At 39.3% G+C, this 21,549-nt stretch overlaps 1 protein-coding gene across 1 annotated transcript in view; it reads right to left on the bottom strand.

The window, feature by feature from the left end:
• The window catches only part of GLB1 (galactosidase beta 1), a 46,597-nt gene that overhangs the window by 11,451 nt on the left and 13,597 nt on the right, over positions 1-21,549 (bottom strand). The window contains exons 3-13 of the mRNA XM_055806888.1: positions 15,434-15,584; positions 15,085-15,145; positions 14,160-14,254; positions 12,699-12,879; positions 11,475-11,533; positions 10,490-10,611; positions 10,373-10,413; positions 9,813-9,925; positions 6,793-6,867; positions 3,477-3,566; positions 733-846 (exon numbers count right to left, since the gene is read on the bottom strand). Of these exons, the coding sequence (XP_055662863.1) occupies positions 733-846; positions 3,477-3,566; positions 6,793-6,867; positions 9,813-9,925; positions 10,373-10,413; positions 10,490-10,611; positions 11,475-11,533; positions 12,699-12,879; positions 14,160-14,254; positions 15,085-15,145; positions 15,434-15,584 (1,102 nt within the window). The remainder of the gene's footprint in view (positions 1-732; positions 847-3,476; positions 3,567-6,792; positions 6,868-9,812; positions 9,926-10,372; positions 10,414-10,489; positions 10,612-11,474; positions 11,534-12,698; positions 12,880-14,159; positions 14,255-15,084; positions 15,146-15,433; positions 15,585-21,549) is intronic.

Genomic DNA, 21,549 nt, shown 5'->3' with positions numbered 1-21,549 from the left:
GATTAAAAGGATCTTCATCTTCCAGCTAAGCTCACAACAATATTTAGTTTTATTTATTGACATGCCTACAACATAAGAAAAGGAGAGCTTGGCCTGGACACAGGTGATGACAGTAAGCAAAGGTCAAAGATAAATTAAAAAATAGCCTATCAAAGTCTGTGAATTGATATTAATTCTCATTAAGTAGGAACAAAACCCTGCTTAAGGGAAGAAAGGTAAAATTCACATCCTGTACAAAAAGCTGGTTTGGTTTTTTTTTAAACTTGTGGTCAGAAGCCAGTTTCATAAGGTAAGACACAGGTTCAAGCTTCCACTTCCCCCACCCTCAAAGGAGAGAAAAAAAAAGAAAAAAAAAAAATCTATGAAAAGACTGTAGAAAGCCACCAAGTACATATATCATTAACGTATTTCATAAACCTGCAAGTAAATCTAGGGTTTTATGGGGTTTTTTTCACTTAAGTCATGAATGCGTATCAACATTCAAATATCTCAAAAATGGAAACAATTACAATTTCCTTAGAAATAACAGATAGTCATATTTTCTGAAATACAAATATGAACATTTAGAATGATCAACTGTATACTTCCTTACTTCCTTCACCTGATTAAATAAGATTATCTAATAAAGTTCATTTGGTAAACCGGTGAAAGGAGAAAAGGCGGCAGACTATAACCGTGACTTTTTGTGAAGGTAATTCATGACAGAAAAGAATTCCAGCAAACAATGTTTACCCCATCAACAGAGACATAGGCACGATCATGGACTCCGTTTAAAGGTGAAGACAGCTGTGTTGGCTCCGTACAGTTTTTTGGAAGCGTAGTTCTGTACAGCACAAACCCAAAATACTAAGAAAAGAAAAGAAATAAAAAAGCCCCAAACAGATTAATGAATGAAGTCATTCCGTGGCTTCAGTTCAGGTAATGAATTAGAAATATCCCACATTCCTGCCTGCACGCTGACGCTGAAATGTTAACTTTCATTCACTTCAGATAGCATCTATCACTCATAACAGCTTCAGATGAGAATTCACTTTGACCTTTAAGCAATGGGTGTAAATTCCACAAAGTTTCCGTTTTAAAATCTTTCATTAGAACATTTAAGTAACTTTAAAAGACAAGGGCCTTGGATATGAAGATATTTCCTCAATAAAAGCAAAGCAGTTAATGACCAACGCTATTATTTCTTCATTAAAATCAATAAGAAGATAGCTGGAAGATCCCCTCATTACTGAGTTTATGTATCAAACTTGAAAGTGCACTTGTCACCCAGTGCCCATAAATTGACATATTCATCAAATCGACATTATCTATTTTTAAAACTACCTGATTTACGTCAGGAACATTTCAGAATACTTTTTCATTAAGTTCCCCATCAGGAAAGGAAAAAAAAAGTCATAGTCATTGAATCTGTTCACATCACAAAGTGAAACACAAATTTAAAAAGTCAGAAAATGCATTCGTTGCCTCTTTTGCTCAGTAGCCACAAAACCATTTATCTTCTAGACTTTGATTAGAACATAACCCTGTGCTCTGGTTTCAGCTAGGATAGAGTAGCTGGTGTAGTGCTGTGTTTTAGATTTCTGATGAGAACAACATTGATAACACACTGATGTTTTAGTTGTTGCTGAACAGCTGACCCCTTATTCTATACCATCTACGCCATGCCCAGGTCCCACACTTTCCAATAATAAGGGGTGGATATAGGCAAAAGGGACTGTCGTGGTTTAATCCAGCAGGCAGTCAAACACCACATGTTTCTTTGCTCACTCCCCCCCAGTGGGATGGGGGAGAGAACTGAAAGAAAGGTGAAACTCGTGCATTGAGATAAAAACAGTTTAATAGGACAGAAAATGAAGAGAAAATAATAATAATGATATAAACATATACAAAACAAGTGATGCACAACACAATTGGTCACCACCTGCTGACCGATGCCGAGCCAGTCCCCGAGCATCAGCTGACACTCCCCAGCCAAATCCCCCCAGTTTCACTGTTCAGCCTGGCATCATAGAGTATGGAACATCCCTTTGGACAGTTTGGGTCAGCTGTCCTGGCTGCGTCCCCTTCCAGCTTTTTGGGCACCCCCAGCCTCCTCACTGGCAGGGCAGCATGAGAAGCTGAAAAGCCGTTGACTCAGTGTAAGCACTGTCCAGCAACAACTAAAACATCAGTGCGTAAATGTTATTTTCATCCTAATTCCAAATGACACAGCTACTAGGAAGAAAATTATCCCAGCCAAAACCAGAACACCCTGGCAGGAATAAGTGAGAGTAAACCATTTCTATTCTGCTGTAATTATTATATTTGCATTAAATTTGCAACAAGGTGCCCAGAAAAGTGGCAGAGGGCAGGGCAAGGGAGGGAAAGAAAAAAAAAATGCTAGGAAGCTTTGCTGGCTGCCCTGTTCTTTCAGAAGCTTTCTTAAGCAGACTACTAAGGGTAGGAAGGCCAGATGACAAAAGAAAGACCACTAGAAATTACATCCAGCCACAACATACTACCTGCAGCTTCTCTCATACCTCTCTAGTAGTGACTTGGAAAGGAGAAATGTGAGCTTTGAACCCCTACTTGACTAACACCATATCCCAGGCATCTGCTAATCTGCCTCTTCCTCTTCCCCATCCCCCAGCTGCATCACATTCTCTCAGAGTAGTAAATAGCACCCATGCTCCAGTCTCTTCTAAATTCAGCACAAAAGCTATCAAGGAACCATGCAACCTTAACAGAAAGGCAGAGCCCCTCAGCAGCAAGGGAAAGAACTTTGTGAAGGAAAATGAAGTCACCAAAATTGACCGGGGAACTGATGCATAGACTGACAGAGAGGGAAAATGGGAGAGCAGAAGTCAGCAGATGCCACAGGAAAATGAAGAGAAAGGTATTTTTCCTATCTCAGCCAGTGGGGTGAATGACCTTGACAGTGGGCTGCAGCAACTCCAAGAGGTTTCTTCTTAAGGGTTTCTCTCAATGCATTCTCTTGCTTTGCCATGCATGTAGTTAAAAAAAGGGAATACAAATAAGTAGGAGGCCCACAGAAGTGTCAAATAGCTTGCATTTCCCAATCTCCAGGCCCTATGACTTGTATGAGAAAGCAGCATCTCAGCCACTGTGCTCACTCTAATAGCAGGTGGAGAGAGGCAAAGAAAAAACAGAATAAAGAAAATCAATAGTGAAGAAAAAGATGGATTAAAAATGTCTCTTATGAACCTGAAAATCAAGACTTCAGAGAGATAAAGGTGAAAGCCTGGACAGCACAGATATCAACATTTATGGAAAGAGGAAAACCTCGGGTGTAAAATAGAAGCACTGTAGAATAGGAAAGGTCTCCAGTGCAAAATTCCCGGACACATTTATAATACTATTACTTCTGTGCTGAGATAAGGTGTAAGACACTGGACATAAGAAAAGTAATATCACAGAGGGTCATTCGAACAAACTTTAAAAAATTACTGCCAAGTGCCTACTGAAGGAATCCTCACCTGCTTTAGCTCAACGAAGGTTAATGGGTAAGTGCTTTTCACTGGCCCAGCAGATGACAGCCTGTCAAGAACCTCCACCACTGTACCCACCTGCAGCATAGAAAAAGCAGATATGTGAAGGTCAGTAAATTTCAATCCAAATATAACAGCTTGCCTAGTCAGCTAGCTGTGTCAGTCCAGAAAGCAAAGAAATCTTAAGCCTTTACACCATCCTTACGTACAAGTTATTAATACAATACAGTACAGAGAACTGATGAACACTGGAAGAAACATGCTACATGTGGAGCAACGTTTTAAAAATCCAGATGTGCTAGATTTGCTATGCATTCCTAAAAATAAAGTGACCCTTTATTAATGGGAATAAACCCAGGAGTTTCTCACGTAAGTTCTATAAACACACACAACTGCTCTGGACAAATATCACAAAACTTCTATGTTATCTAAATTTTGCCATTGATTTCCAGTGAGTTACTCTGGAATCCTTCTGAGCTAAGTAGGGATACAACTTGATTCCATCAAGAACTATCCAAAACAAATTTACCCTATTCAGTCTCAAATTATTTTAGAAACCCTAAGGCTGTAATTCAGTGTCACAAATAAGTAGCTGAACTGACTTCGGTGAGACTGGGAGCAAGGTTTAGGCTAGGCGCATGCGTAAGTATCTTGCTGAATATGGACTTACATGTGTACAATTAAATTGTCTTTTGTTGCCACCTGCTATTTCCTGCTGTGATTATAGTTTTATAGTCATCTACAGTTCTTTCTCAAATTCCACTGTCAATTTCAAGTTAGTCAAGATGCACACAATATGCCTAGTGTGTTACAAGTTCAAAAAAAATAATTGCACTCATATTATTCATGCAAAATGTCGGTCTGTTTCACCAGAATTGTTGTCGCTGTTCAGTGGTTATTACATATCAGACATTCAAAATATTTCTCAAATGCAGATTTACTTCCAAATGCTTGAGAAAAAAACCAGTAAAAAAAAAAAATCAGGCATTCAATATAATCTAAAACCGATAAAAGCATTCACAGCAATATAAACTGCTGAGGCTGCTTCAGTAACAGAAGTACAGAATTTTTGCAAAACATACGTGAAAGTCAGCAGTGCTGAAATATTAAGATGTAAATCACTGTGCCAAATGCCATATGTGACAGAAGTCAGCATGAATCTTCTACACACATGCAGTTCCCTCAGTATAGTATTGGTTTAGGCTGGGATAGAGCTAAATTTCTTCATAGTACCTTGTATGGACTACAGTTTGGAATTGTGCCAAAAACAGCGTTGATAACACAGGGACATTTTAGCTACTGCTGAGCAGTGCTCACACAGAGTCAAGGCCTTTTCTGCTCCCCAGACCGCTCCACCAGCAATTAGGCTGGGGGTGCACAAGAAGTTGGGAGGGGACACAGCTGGGACAGCTGATCACCCCCAACTGACCAAAGGGATATTCCATACCACATGATGTCATGCTCAGCAATAAAAGCTTGGGGAAAAAGCAGGAAGAGAGGCAGATGTCCAGACTCATGGCATTTGTCTTGCCAAATAACCATTACACATGATGGAGCTCTGCTTTCCTGCAAGTGGCTGAACACCTGCATGCTGACGGGAAGCAACGAATTAATTCCTTATTTTGCTTTACTTGTGCATGCAGGTTTTCCTTTATCTATTAAACCGTCCTTATCTCAACCCACCAGGTTTTGCACTTGTACCTTTCCAGTTCTCTCCCCCATTCCACTGGTGGAGAGTGAGCAAGCAGCTGTGTGGTGCTTCGCTGCCTACCAGGACTAAACCACAAGAAGCATACAGCTATAGATCTAAAGGGACTTTCAAAATAAGCTTATGTCAACTCTAGCCAAGAACAAGAAAGCAAAAGGAGGCCATAAGTATACAAAGGGTAACGCCATCACTGCCTGGAGGCTGGGTCACTAGTCCATAGCTAAGCACATTCACCAGGCACCCTGTAGCTTTCATCTCTTCAAGGCATGAAAGAGAAAGTTCATAGTTCTACTGATATTGGACAGCTTTATCTGAGAGCCATGAACCATGAGACTATGGAAGAGTCAAAATCTAATTGCTAGGTTCCCAAATGCTGGCAACCTGTGACAGCAGCAGAAGTGGCAGGCATACTGATAACTGTATATAATTAGTCAGTACCAAATATGAGGTTTCTGTGAACTGGCTTATATGGCAAAACCTGCCCGAAAAGGTCTGAAGATACTCAAAGGTTGTGGAAAATGATATAGATCTGTTTCACCTTCACTGGCAAATCACTTTTATACAAAAAGTATTTCTGCCCACTTGAGTGGGATGACTTGAAAACACCTGTAAAGGCTTATCACTACCAAATTTTGCAATGCTTCAGCTGCAGTGCGTAACAGATCAGACACATCACTGATGGGAAAGATGGCTGTGAAATTAAAATTACAAAACATAAAATAAAAGCATTATGAGCTACAGTAACCAGTACACCAACTACGGTAATCCTTCATCTCAAAACAACATGTCTCCGCCCAGAAGAATTAATATAGCCAAGTTCATACCTGTTGTCTCTTCCATCCCCACTTAAATCATCCTGTACACTCACTGAAAGATCCCAGTTCTCAATCATATTTCACAGAAGATTGTCCCTGGTCCTAAAACAATGGTGCCACAGACAAACCCCAACTACTCATGTGCATACCACTGTTGTCAAGACAGGATATAGCAAAGTTGGGTTCTGCATGCTAGGTTCTGCATGCTCTTCTCTCCGCAGGAGACTTATTAAATTTCTCTCATCAGCTACAGATTTTCACAAAACTTGTAAGAAACTTTATCAATAAGACTTTCAAATTTATTGATAATGTCCCATATTCGGAACTGAAACACCCAGAAGTATTTAAAAGGTATGTATAGCCTACCGGCTGCTTCCACTTCAGAGGCATCACTAGCTACAAAAATACTCTTTGTTCATAGCTGTCATGCTAGCAGTCCCCCATCTATGTTACTCATACATGAGTTATCCTGGACAATCATGATTCTATTGTGTTAATAATAATTCAATTTCAATTAAGTAAAACTTCAGGCATATACTACATATTGTAAAAATTATCTTCTTATATTGAGATTACAAACATTTTCTCATTTTCCACCACGGGCATGATTCTTAACTCTCAAGCTCTGCTCCTTCCTTCCTGAAAGTTTGCTTTCAAGGTTTCCCTCTTTATTTTGTATGATATCCAGATACTGTCATGACACCCTCATGAACATTTTTTGGAAAAAGCAAACATATAGCATTATGGAAAGATACCCAGCATATTATAGATATTAATTTACCTTCTGCAAGCGAACCTTCCCATATGCAAATTTGGGTGTTGTTGGAGGGATAAGACCTTCTGGTAACTGCTTATACTAGAAAGGGAAGGAGGAGAAAAAAAACCAAAACAAAAACACATGAAAGAAATACAAGCATGCTTTAATTGAATTCTCACTTTTAACTTCATAACTTACAAAAGCAGAACTTTGGTTAAAAGCAGGTAATATGACTGTGCTAAAGGATTAGTGCTGCATCTAGTCTGAGGGGGGGGGGGTTAAAAAAAAAACAAAAACAAACCTGACTTGATCACATATGATAACAATTTTAATGACCATTCAACTTGTAACCATAAAAAGCATATCGAATAAACAAGCTGCCGAAGAATCACAGTGCCCTTGGAGCCCTCCTGTGGCTAAGAGCTTGTGTTACTGTCTTTTACAACCCTCTTGCAGCCAGCTCCCCAGCCCACGGGAGCTCAACTTAATGTTTCCAAGTCTGTAGGGCAGTATTTCCACCTGACCCTTCATTAGCAGCACTTCTACATGGGAATTATTAGCCTCTTGTGCCTTTCCTTTCAGTTTTACTATACTCCACCACCACCTGCTAATCTATTACTGCCTGGGATGGTTTCTTTGAGGACAGGCCTTGAGACCTCCACAGCCTTCTCCACAGCTCCACAAACCCTTGAGGTCCACTGGTTAGCTTCCCTCTGGTCCTGGTCTAGACCACTTCCCCACCAGTCACAGGGAAGCATGACAAGGAAACACTCTGACTGCCAGGCTATTTCTGTTTACTTCTTTACTTCTAGGAGAAACCACCAGAGATCAGCAGGGAGAAGAGGTAAAGGATGTCCACCACCTTCTTGGACACCTTTGAGGAGTGGCAAGTCTAGACAGTGGCTTTCTGCCCCATACCCTAGCCGCCTCCTGAGCCTACAACCTTATTTTGTCCCTGCCATCATCCCCCTTCTCCCTTTCCTGCCATTACTTGTTTCCTGTAACGTCCACTCTTCTCATCTGTTTCATTTACCGAACATGGCCTTAACTGCATGCTACAGAGAAAAAACTGCAGACTAGATACCCATGTGATCAAACAATCTAAGCCTACATTTTAATACACTTGCACAAATGACCACCATTGTGAAGGCTAACTTAATCTGCACATTCGATGACTTCTGAGTGCTTACTTTGGCAGCTCCTAGGTTTTCTTTAAAATAAATTTGGTGAGGGGCTGAAAGGGCATTTTTCTTAAAGAGATTTTACTTTGATTTCAGCTTGAAAGTTTTAGCACAAGGCATGATTTTCTGGGCTTACACATAGTATATCCAGCATAAAACTCACTCTCAAAAGCTCAACTCTGCATTAAGGAGGTGTGGGTGGGGAGTGTATAGTTGGTCTTTTAAAAAAAAACCCACAACAGATCAGAGCAGTATAATTGCCTTCCTGTCAAATGTCAACTATGGACTGATGAAAGCCTGATTTATATTCCCAGTAACAAGTTCATTTCTTTCTGTGTTTGAAAATAAGAAAGATATTCAGGCTTAAAGAAAAGAAAAACTATATTCCCCCAAGACAAGAAGTCAAAAGTAAGAAGTTTCAGGCTAAACAGGAAAAATTAGAGAATGCTGTCACCAACTGAAAAAAGTTGTAGACTGAAACCCTTCTTTATTACATTAACTGTAAGAAACAGTAAAGGAAGATTATAATGTGTTAGCTTTGTAGCACAGCAACTTAATTGCCTTTCATCTGTTCCACCTCAAACTGCAACTGAGTAGATAAAATGTTACAGGTTTAGAACCCACAGCAGAGACAGGAAAACTTAACTGAGATCCTATGGATATGGAAGGTATGAGATAAACAAACCACACCAAAAAAAGCTGTACCATGACCCAAAACACCTTAGGTTATACTGAACACGTCAGATCTTATCAAGGCTCTCTCACTGCACTACAAACTACTTACATTTCAGATAGTGATCTTGCCTTGAAGAAAACCACTCAAAACAAGGACATCTGGGAATTTCTCTGGTGAGTAAAGCTGTATCAAGACAGGAGGCTTGCCTTGAAAGGCTATCAAAATTATGCCACCAACCGAAAGCTTAGGGATAGCAGAGAAACTGAAGAAAATCCACAGCAGGCCTTCCACAGGTACAGAGATAAAAGCGTGCTCAACCCTAGAGAAAGCATAATACACTTCTGGGAGATCTACTCCCATTAAAAAAAATGTCTTCTAGTGAATAGGAATGTTGCTGGCATGCAACAGGAGAGCACATACAATCCTGAGCCTAGGGATTCCTATGGGATCTGTTTTAAGCCTCATATGAACAGCCTCCAATGTAAGGCTATTCAAAATCCAGATACAGGTTCCATGTTTCACTTTGATCTCCAGTGTGCAAAGCAAAGCTGGTCCCACCCATTAGCTACAGTTTGTGGCATCACAAAACCAAGATGTGTTCATTTGGATAAGCACGCTCCTTCTCAGAGGCCCAAAACCGCAACATGAAGCTTGTGACACAGCCAGCCAAAGCATTAAGCTGCAGTGCATATCAGGTTGATATCAAGCGATGAGCCAGAACTGACTGAACAGCTGATTGATGCTGCAAGGGAAAAGCTCTGCCCACTCCTCCATCTCTACTCCCAGCCAAAACCTGCCTGCGTCCTTCTGCTCCCCTTGTGCCAGCACTGCCTCTCAGCTGACCAAGCGAGCCGATTCAGCTTACTAACCTTCAGCTGAAAGAAAACACACACAGGAAAAAAGCAGAGCTGAATCATTTCAGTGTCAGACCTGCACCTGTATCCCCTCTCTAAAAGGAAGGCGTGAGCCCTTGGGACAGAAAGGATAGCCAGAGAGGTGCAAGATCTTTCCCCTTTTGTAACAACAAGCAGATAGGCTGGCCTTAATGCCTTGTTCGACTTCATTTCCTTTACCTGCAGAAAATAGTAAATTCACAAGTAACTTATGCCAACACAAGAACAAGAGAGTTTGCAGCACACCAGGGATGTTCCAAAGAACCATTCTAAACATGTCCTGGGGACACTCACCATTCCAATTACTTCCCTCAAGGCAAAATATTTTTCTGTCAGATCCCCCGCTTCACTCAGTGGAGCATCATAGTCATAACTAGTGGGCTGTGGCATATAGGGCATATTAGCACCTAAGGGAGGGGAAAAAACAGAAACAGTAGAACAGTTGTTTTTTTTCCAAAGGTATCAACTTTCAGAATTCTTTCCAATCACAGTCAGACTTCGCTAATTTTAGATTCAATGTAGGCCTTGGTATTTGGCATAAAGAAACCCATTCCTGATGGAAGACAATGCCCTGAGCTCATACCACTCCGTTATACAGTCTTCAGAAATATTCTGAAGAGAAACAAATATATCCATGTTTCCACTGTTTCACAGTACTGAGTGAAACAGAAGTACCCTTTGAAAAGATAAATACTATATGTATTTAGTACAACATGGGGGCAACAGACAGAACAGCTAGCCAGTCATCTTCTGTCAGGTGAAAGCAAGCATAGCTTATTCTTTTACAGGATACATTACTACCTAATTCATAAAGAGCTCCCCTACATCATTATATCATCTAAACAATTTCTTACCATTCCAATAGGCAAAGTTAGTTCCACCTACAAACATGTACCTAAAAAGGAAAAAAAGCCATCCACTTAAATCAGGTTTTGCTGAATCGGGAAACAAAAAATAAAAATAACACTTACAGGTTAACGTTAGCACCACGTGCCAGGATTTCATTAAGTGTTTTAGCTATAGTTTGTGCAGGCACAACAGAATGATGGTGCCCCCAGTGATCCAACCATCCAGTATAAAACTCAGAATTAACCTGAAAGGAGGAAGCACAAAAGAGGAAGGGAAAACATGAAGAGGGAACAAAAACAGAACACGATGTGATTTAAGGTTACTAACTTTAGAAGGAAAGGAAAAAAGGCACCTTGACTCATTTGAGCCATACGCTAAGTCAGTCCTTTTCAGCAGATTTCTTGTCAAAGGAATTAAAGGATTGTTTCAACAATTTTATAAGGACACTGAAAATAATTGCCTAAGCACCAAAGAGCATGGATTTCCTTGGAACTTGTCAACACATACGTGTTCCACCCGCTTGGGATTCAAATAAATGGTGGAACCAACACATTCGCTGCAGAATAGCATATGTAGACTAGATGTAATGAAAAATAAACCTTTCAAATACTCAAATTGCATTCTAAATAATTTCATAGCACAGAGGTAATCTTGTACCCTACACTGGCCTTCTCCCTTTGTCAAAATAGCTTCCAGTGATCTCACATCCCATTATAGCTTGTGTAAAACCTCTAGGGTAGCTGAAAACAGGAAGCAACTTCGAACCTGCCCTTTTAATTTTGCTTCTAACTTCCACCTACACATGCACCTCACTAACTCATCTAATCATACTTGCTGTTTCCGCTGCTTTGTAAACATTTGTCTTCACAAGGAAAAATACTGAAACAAAATTAATACCTTCTCAGACTGAAACAGTATTTGCAGAACAGCAGTTAATGTGGATTTGCCAAACACACACAGAAGCACCTCTGTGCAGTTTTTCTGACTTGTAAATTATGCCTTCGTAAACATGTCCCTAAAATTGTCCAACACCCTGTTGTTAACTCCCCTCTTATTAACCATTGCAAGATTACAAATGATAGAAGAAATTTAAGTGAAAAGACATACCAAAGGGCCCATAGGTTCGCTGCCTCTTTGAGCTAAAAATGCTGCTGTGACATTGCCACCTATAAGCAGACAGAAATAAGACTGAGTTGCTACATCCATGACTTTTTCGGTCCTTCATTTTACTGAAATAGGTGTCTTATCTCCCTTCCAACACTTAACAAAAATGCAGACAAACACTGTTTTCTTTGATTCCAGTGTTCAAGTTGCAGAACTTATTTGAAATATATACATACATGTATGTATGCATGTCTTTGCTTTTGAGATACATCTTCTGAAAACCTGACTCTTCTCAGGAATGACAGCTTGGCACCATAAAGTTTGAGATTTTTCAGAACTCCTACTTGATCATTGGACAGTACAGGTCTGGGGATTCGGCACCAAGACTATGGGGAAGACAGAAGCCAGGGAATCTCAGAGAAGCTTCACTTCTGATCACTCCTAATGGCTTAAGCCATAGGGCTGGAAATAACTACATTCAAGAGCAGCTCACCATCTCATAAACGGTACACATGACTGAGTTCACAATTTCCATCTACTGTTAAGAAAATAGATTCCTGCTAAGAACACGTATTTGACTGTAGAGAAAATAACATACAAAAAAATATGGAAAGATTATCTTGGAGTTTGTTTTTTGTGCCTTAAGCCTATTATGCCAAGCCCATGCAGTGTATGAACATCATTAACTCTCCTATCAAAACAGCACTTTCTGTACACATTACAGTTGCTTAGCCATTCTTCAGGCCTGTATCACTGCAAATTGTGGCAGTGTGCACACTTCTAATGATGATCTTCAACAGTAAATTTTTTTCCAGTAAACCACTGGCTTAAAAAGAAATGAACTGAGAGCTGGATTCTGGGACAGACAAGAGGACACTAAAAAACCCAAAAAACATCAAACCCCCAAACCAAAAAACTCAACATCAAAAAATATATTAAAAAAAATAATCAATGGAATCAATGGCAACTATTACTGAGAATTTTTAGGAGATACGCACTTTGAGCAGTGTAAATTGTTAATTCACCATTTCATGATGTGATGAAGTGATTACCGTTCTCTAACTGGGTACCTGTGGGTGATTCTTGTACATTTAAGAGTACATCAAATATACATAAGTGCCTACTACAGCATTTAAATGAAGCTGTCAGGTTTGTCAAGCAGCCAAAGTCAGTTTGTCATGCCACAAACACAACAGAATTATTTGGTAACAAACAATGGTCTCTAACCTGGGCCAAAGTCCACTGTTGCATAAAGACCCTGAAGAGCTCCACATTTCAAGTAAAATTGGCTTGCACCATCAGTTGTGAACAGCACCACCTCATCCCCAAGATGCTGGCGAAAGAGCTTCAGAAGGGAACGCAGATAGTCATAGTCACAAGTGAAGTAGCTTCCATACTCATTCTCTACCTGTACAGTAGAAGCAAGTCAGTAAAACAGTAGCCAACTTCAGTCTGCATCTGATACCAAAAATGGAAAGCCCAAATCCAACCCTCACCTTCCTTTGACAGCAATGCTGAAAATGTCATTTTAACTCCAGATCTGAGGACTAAGAGAAAACACTTCTAGGCACTCATTCCTCTCACCTGTACCTTACAGAACAACCATTGTGTGGAGGCAAATCATTTTCCCACAAAATCACCCTCCACATAAAAATCCCTACCCTAGCTACTTCACAACAGTGATAAAAACACAGAAGCTTCTATTAATAAATGGAGAGCTATGACCCACATCTCAAGCAGAACAATAAAACTATAGAACAGGTTGTGACATGATCAAAACAGCAGCAAAATTAAGAGTGCCAGAACAGAGACACCTACAAGGGGCTCACATGAGCAGCGAAGCCCTGCAATAGACTCAAAGGACTGAGAGGAAGACAACTCCATTACCACCAATAGGTACACATCTTGCCCCTTTCCCAAGGGGATGGACTTTCAAGCTCTAGATCCAATGCCAAACACATCTGAAGGTCACTTCTGAAAATTCTGTTATAAGCATCTTATTTCGGTCAAAGAATTTCTGCCCAGTGCTTTTGCTCGATAGACATAATACATTATTCAAGAAAAATTATCTTGGGCATATTATAAGAAGGGTCTCCTATCCCATCCTGTGCCAACCGGCAGTTTTAAAAAAATTAAAACAAAGCTTGTATTATGGTCCAATACTAAGAATATGGAACAATCACCACTGCACATCTAGAAGGCGCTTAAGAGAGCAGGTACTCACCATGAACACACAATGTTGTGTCCTGAAACATTCACAACTTAATGTAGGTGTTAAGAACTTAAATGTCTAAATTTTGATGCCATTTTCATCACAAGTTTTAGGCTTACTCCATACTGCTTTTGCTTCTATTTGCAAGTATCCTTATTCCTCTTTTTCCTGTCAGAAGATTTCAGGCAGTTCTAGTTTTGTATTTATGTGAGAACTGGCATGAAACTCAGATCTAAAAAGTTCCACAAGTTTCCTCTATTGCTTACTATAGTTGTGGGAAACAACTTTGATAGAGAAGACAAGTACACTCTGAATTCTGGAAACAGTGCATTCTGTTCTTTAGGATACGGGATTTTATCAGAAACTTGCAGCTACCTGAAACTGTTAAGGAACACCTGTGACATTACCACCCAACACCCATGGAGTGTCTGCAAGAGCAATATAAGCTCAGGTCCGTTTGATTTTCAGGAAGTTACCTGCACCATGATGATTGGACCCCCATTTTGATAGAGGTGAGGCCTCATCTTTGGCAAAAGGACACCCATCCATTTCTCTACTGCTGCCAGGTAATCTGAGATACACAAAGTATAAATCTTTCACAACTGTTTCTGTTTTTTTCTACTTTTTTTTGTTTTAAATTATGTATGGGTAGTTTTTACCTACTGTTCTAAATATGTGAAGTATAAGAGAACAGCATTTAATGAACTGATGTGTTCTTATATTTGTTTTAAAATGTCAGCTTCCAGTACAGTTTACTAAAAAATAAAATATTTAAGTACTGATGAACTTTGAAAATCATCAGAGACACTTCAATATGTCTCACACATGTTGTCCTAATACATTTAAACAGAAAAATAAATGTGAATGTTGCTATATGTAGTATTTTTTTAAATAGATAATTTATCTCACAAAAAGCAGAACTGAAGTCAGATATGATATATAACTTTGTTCCCTAATATGCACTCCAATAACCACATTATTCTCCTGTCTCATCTCACCCCTCCATGTCTGGTCCATGACCAGGTAGCACATAAGAATGCTACAACTAGTTCTGGAATTACATGTACACTGACCAGTCAAGAGGGACCCCCACAATGAGTGGCCAGTTGGCTGTTGCAAAACCAAAAACCTCAAAGCTGAGCGCTACCTTCTTTTCCATCAGTGGTGATAATGACTTCTTTCTTGGCACCAATTTTCATGAAATTTGTCAATACTCTGGAAACTTTCTACCCTACTTTGTTCATTCTGTATACTTCGAATGCACACTTTTAATTAAAAGTACTGAAAATTCTACTCACAAGATAACTTAAGCTGAAATACGAATTATCTAGTAATGGCTTCAAACAGCAAGTTGCCTTGCTGCTAAAGTGCATTTTTGCTAGTCTTTCTTGATGCCTCTACCTGGATCAGAAGACCTGAGAACGATAGATTTCTTCTCCAACAGCCATGCAGGAAGGCCTCCCTGGGAAAAGAAAGGGAATCATTTCAGTGACCATTTCCATGGAACATAAGAAAAATTTAGCCTTTTATCAAAACATACACTGAGACCTTAAGACTGGTTTTCTACAAGTAACAATTCCCAATGAAAAAAGAATACCAAATAACCAAATGTTACAAGAAGTCACTTAGGAGGCATGGAATTTAATAAGTTAAACCAAGAGCCTTGTTCAAATATATACCAAGTATGTGTGTCTACTTTAAGACAAAAATACTTGCATTCCCTAGAAATAACTGTTACAAAAGGGTGTACCATGTCCCATTCTGCACAGATGTAAGGCCCAGCTCTCAGGATAACCAGCAAACCAGTGTCTTTAGCAAGTTGCAGGAAATACTCCAGATCTTTGTCACCAGAAAAGTCATACACGCCCAGCTGGGGTTCGTGGTAGTTCCATGGCACATACCTATGAAGAGAGAAGATCACCTTCCATTAGGAAACTGAGACTAACCCAGAACTCCAAATAACAGCTGTTTGCACTACATGGCCCAGAGACTGTAATGCTGAACTGGTCTTCAGATCAGTAAAAAAGCAGAATAACTCCAGAGCCTTTCTTCTGTGAGGTACTACTTATGACAGAAGGTGTTAAAATTAATACTGAAATAAGGCTTAGTACTTTGCAGCTATGTCTGCACGAGTACATATCAATGCAAGAACAGGTGTTGTTAGTGCCATTTTGAACCCATGATGTCTGTTCCAAAATTTAAATAGTTAACAGTTTTGATGTTAGCAAGTCAGCTGCCAGTTGTATAGTGGTGGGAGGTTTGTGAAAAGGTGGATACTGTAAACCACTCATAAAAGAGGTGGTCAGGAATGAATTTGCCCAAAACAGCACGCGACCCTTTGCAAATGGATCATCCAGCTTGCACAAGGAATGCCAACCAGGCTGACAGGTCCACAGCGCTGCTGCCGCTAACAAAGAACTTAAAAACGTCCAAGCCTCAAATGATATTGCATCTAGGTCCTGAAAGTTTTTACTGACCGGGAGCAATGCAGGTTCTGGAACTGTGAAGTTAAAAGATGCTAAGTTGCCCAAGAGCCTGGACAAAGGAAAACTTCATTTCAACCAAGTAAACAAAGCTGCCAAACAAGCAGATAACCATTTAAAAGAACACCTCTGTCCTACTTCCAGGACTTAGGAAACCACAGCCTCAACACAGAACATCTCACAAAAGATAAAAATAATTTGCTTGGTTGCAAGACAACAAAGAAACATGTTATCTACCAACTGCCACGCGTAGGTGTTGTAGCTTAAGGCCCCTGCTTGACAACCCTGAGAGTTTTGGCTTGGTATAGTACTAAGTGGCGGCCGTAGCACAGACAGACATTAAAATTAGGGATGAGTACAGCCTGAGCAAGGATTCAAAAGAATGGGAAACTCATTCTCCATGCATTTATTTTTTTGCACATGGGTTTGTAATCCCTCTTAGAGAACTGTTGCCACTGTTCCAGGGAGAACAAATTTGAGAAAAAAAATTTTAAAACCAAAACTGTGGTTAGTCAAGCAAAGATCCTCTCAGGCAACACTATTCTTACCGTCTGCATTTGTTTACATGCTCCAGAGTTAATTTTGTAATAACTACCCAAGAGGGAAAGAAAGTGCAGAAAACACTGCTTTTAATAAGCAAGAAAAACAGGAACCTTCACATGAGCACACTACTGAAATGGCCATGTTCACATGTATGCATGTCTGAGATTCAAATACAAAAATTACAATCTTTCAGCAACTTTAGTTAATATTATAGCCTCACAAAGGCCAAAATCTTAAGCCTCTGTTTGAAAATATGAAGCTTAAAATTCGTATGCCAGGATGGAGTCAAAGGAACACACTTAGGCATCAAAATGCAAATTTCCCATTTACATAGTGTATTTTATTTCTTTCTCAACCTGCTCTAATGTTTCCAAAGCACACAATTGACTCATTTGTAAATCAAACTAAAGTTGAATTTAATGAATATATGAAATGTGCATTTAATGAATATATGAACAATGTGAAAATACATTCACCGTTCATTTGGTTTTGTGCATTTGTCTAAATTTCAAGCAGAGCAGTAAAGTGATCGCTGACAACTAAGATGAAAGTAGATAAAGTAGAAAAATATTTTAAATGAATGAATGACCAACCTACCCCAAATAAACTAATACCAGAGTATCATATTGTGCTTGCTTTCCTTGTTTCATATACCATTACCCAAGTTATCACTGCAGAATAATTTTAGTTTTCTCTAAGCTGTAACAACTACGTTGTTTCCAAAACTATTGCTTAGACAAAGAGAATTACTTCAAGTTTTATATATATATGTGAGTATGGACTTGTCAAGGACAGATAAACCTAACTCCATTTGTTCACAGGAAAATTTACCTAAAGGATTAAAGAAAAGGAAAAAAGGTTATGTATCCTGACTTAGCAGGGGGTTTGGTACTTTGCTCATAGGAGCACTGTACAGCAGAAAAGGGAAAAAAAAAAAGAGAGGCTAGTTGGTATAACATTAACACAGAATAAAAATTAACCGTCAAAGAACAACCCACTATTTGCTGGGAAAGCAGTGGGATATTTTGAGGATTATCCCAAGTGTCTTTGGTAGATGTAACTATATCCCAAGCTTTTACTGACATTTGGGTGACGTAATACACAGCATGCTTTGCAAATGGGGAGCAGTTGCAAATCTGTCAGTGAACATGACGAGGATTCTAAGTGCTCCTTACTAATGAGCAATATGGTCTGACATCAACAAGGAATGACAAGTTAGCACTTTTTAATTCTCTCTTACAAAGGAAAAGGCAAAATACAAAATGAGAAATAAGACATATAGAAGTGGTATTAATAGGAAAAGGATCTGCAGGTTCCACTGAAAAGTACCATCTGACATTGAATCACCAACATGACATTGCAATAACAGACACAGCTCTTTCTGGGAGGAATTACCAGGCATGTTGATGTAGCAACTCATTCACTGAAAAAATGTTTCTAGCAGAGAGCTGCACCTGTTTGAGCTAAATAAAGATGACTAGATATTAACTTCATAACTGTTTCTCGCTGTTTAAAATACTACTACAGAAAAACAGAAACAGCTTATGTTCCTTTCTCTTCAGGCAACGAAACAAATTACAAATAACTGATAAGTAAGTTACAGGTTAATCTGGGAAAAGACTTCTAGCTGAAATTTAACTACACCTTGTAACCTGTTAGTTACAAATATATACTCATTGGAGAGTTTTACAAACTTGTTCTAGAAACAAGTCTGAAGGTCTAATATTGTCTGAGGTAAGGACAAAAGGGTTTATCCAGCTCCCTTATGTTCAGGATGGAAGAAGATAGAAAAATTCTTCCAGAAACAGTTTTAAACTATGTCCCATGCTTCCCCACAAGGCCAGGAAAAAAAGCAGGTTTCTGTGGAGAAGGGAAAAAACTGAAGAAAAAAAAAAAAAACAAAAACCACACTAAATGCTTTCTTACAGAATGATTCATGATATAAATTTGTTACTAATACACTTTAATCCCCCAGTATATTTTGTACAGCTAGCAATGGCCTTAAATAATTTGAGGCCATTAATTAAATAATAAATTAAATAATTTTACTTCAAAATTGTTATTATTAGCAAGCATAATTTCTATATACCATTATATAAATTTGTAGTCAGTTGTTAATTCTGTACTGCTTTAGCTACAGAATAGTTAATTTATAAAGGAATGCCACATTTCTTTTTTCAACCTGAAATGTGGTATTTCTTCTGTATTTGAGTAATAGCATTTACTTTCCATTTACACACAATTTCCAAGGTTCATCCTATACCCTTCCTTTTCCTTAAAAGTCACAGCTTTCCTATTTCAGTGATGTCAAATGGCAAAAAAAACCACTTTAACAACCTTAATACACAGCATAACTCTCTCTGTAATACCAGGTGGGGTTTTTTTTAGTAGTGTAAATTTAAATAGCTTGTACTAATTTCATAAATAATAGAGTAGCATTTTATACACACTAGTTAAATCACACATTTATGAGTCCTTAGAAAAAATGTAAATTGTGCTTATTTTTTAATTAATATTTTAACAGCAGCTCTTTCTCAGAGGGACTTTCTACAGGTTTATCTGCTCATTAGTCAACAAATACAGTAAAACAAATAAAAGGTCGACATTCTCCAACTTTCTATGGATTTGTAAGGTAACTGCCAGTTCTTACAGGAAGCTTCTCCACTGATCTGTAAATATTTAGCCCCATCTAGTGGTTAATTGTTTATCTTCTCCATACCAAAAAACCCAAAGCACTAATTTCCAGTCCTTTCCAGATGTCTTTGATAGCATGCATTTCTCCTTGGCAGACAGTACAGAAACTGAAAACAAGGACAGTTACCCCTGTATGACCAGTGCCTCTGTGTGCTACTTGCTGAGGTCAGGAGTGAAGCTCCCCGGTGGTACTCCATCATCTTCTGGCATGTCACACCAACCACATCAAATTTCAACCTACTATTTGAAAGATTTAAGCCTTGATATCTTAAGCTTTAATGCAAGATCAAGCTTCCTGTCACCTGTTTTCTCATATTCTGTTATTGCTTAAGATGTTTTCAGGTGCAGATGGTTATATACATATACTGACTTCACCCGTTCAAGAGTCCCAGTTGAGGTGCTGACTCAGTCATTAGTTGAATGATGCATCAAAGCATAGCAAGTCTTTTGGAAATGAGGCTGCAGAGAACAGGAAGAGCAGCAGGTCTGGCTTGCTTTGACCATAAGGTATTTATGAGGACAATCCTATAATAAAAGGATCCTGTTTCCCTTGAAGTAGCAAACCTCATTGAGAGCACCCTGAAAAGAACAAGGAAGGCTCCCATATTTCAAATTATAGCAAGACCCTTCCTTGTCTCATGGGAAAAACCCCAAGCAGCAAAATCACAGTCTCCAAGGTTGGGAGTCCAGCTACCATATTCTGCCAAAAGGTCTGGCAGTGCTGCTGCCCATTCCAGAAGGACTTCACATAACTGTTATCTCAGTCCCTTGATAATGTTACTGATCTAGGAAAGAGTAGGCAGAAGACGACAAAACAAAAACACAACTACTCATCTAGAGCAATTTCCATTTTTATCAAAATCACAGCAGAATTGTTGGGGTAACATGAAAATTTATTGTTTCATCTTAATAATCAAGAGCAGTAAGACTGGATTATCTGCAAACTTTAAAGAAAAACAAAAGGGGGTTTGGCGGGTGGGTTGGTGGGTGGGTTTTTTTATTGTCAAGAGAGAAAGAGAGAGATCAGTGTCAAATGGGAAGATGCATGTATTTGATCCTTGTAGAAAATGCAAGGGCACAGGGATACTTGCTGCTTATAAGATACACATTTCAGAGCTATCTCTTACCATTGTAGAAAAAAATCCAAAGGTAAGCAGTGATGGGGGAGAAAGTTAAAGAATGCCAGTCTGCTCTACAAAAAGAAAAGGATGTTGTAAAAAACCTGTTTTCTGCCATTGGTGATCCAGCAACACCACCTAAGCCCACAGGCCACATAACCACAGGGCAACACTTGCTAGCTGCACTGTGCCTTCCGTGCCAAAACAGAAACAACTCAGCTCTTCCAAAACTGACAGAGACCAGTTGAACCTGCAACCCAAGACAATCCCCACGCCATCCTGCACAGTGGTAGGACACTACTGTAAAACAGGAAAGCACAGAGGAGATCTCAATAAGGCGGGGGGGGGGGGGGGGGGGGGGGGGGGGGGGGAAGCCCTAGTTATTGGGAAATTACAAAGAAGGACAAAGCAACAGGGGGAAAAAAACCACAGCCCTGAGGCAATTTTGCCATTAAACAACAGTCATGGGGTGAATGGGAAAGAAAACATACCTATCCCAAAAGACCAGTGATGCAACAGAGACATGAACAGGCAATTAAAGAAAAAAGGAAGAAACAAGTTGAAGAAGCTGGAAATGAACAGAGGGCACCAAAAATATATGGGTGTTGGGAGAAGAAGGAAAATAAATCAAGAGACATAAGGGAAGTATGAGACACTATGGATCATATGTGTCGCAGAGCCACTGTCAGGACCCAGGCTGATCTTCAAGCCAGACATCAAAAGGTATAATTTTCAGGGCCATTTGAAATTATTTTTTTGCTGCAATAAAAGTAATTACATGGGCAATTCCAGCAACTCTGTCCTGAACAAATGTGTTACTTAATCCCATTGTTCTTATGTGATGTGAGGGAAGACAGAACTTGCTTGATTAGAAAACAACAAAAACCACCCCAAAAGACACACACCAAACAAAAAGTCACTGCATCATCACAACACTGGGAAGGGTTTTAAGACATACCAAAAAATTGAGGTAAATCTGGGGGGGTGGTGGAAAAAAGGCAACTCCTTTTCTTTCCCTGCCATCTGTT

The sequence above is a fragment of the Falco peregrinus genome, chromosome 5 (assembly GCF_023634155.1).
Source record: "Falco peregrinus isolate bFalPer1 chromosome 5, bFalPer1.pri, whole genome shotgun sequence".
Lineage (NCBI taxonomy): Eukaryota > Metazoa > Chordata > Aves > Falconiformes > Falconidae > Falco > Falco peregrinus.
This window is presented reverse-complemented; position numbering and strand designations above follow the sequence as displayed.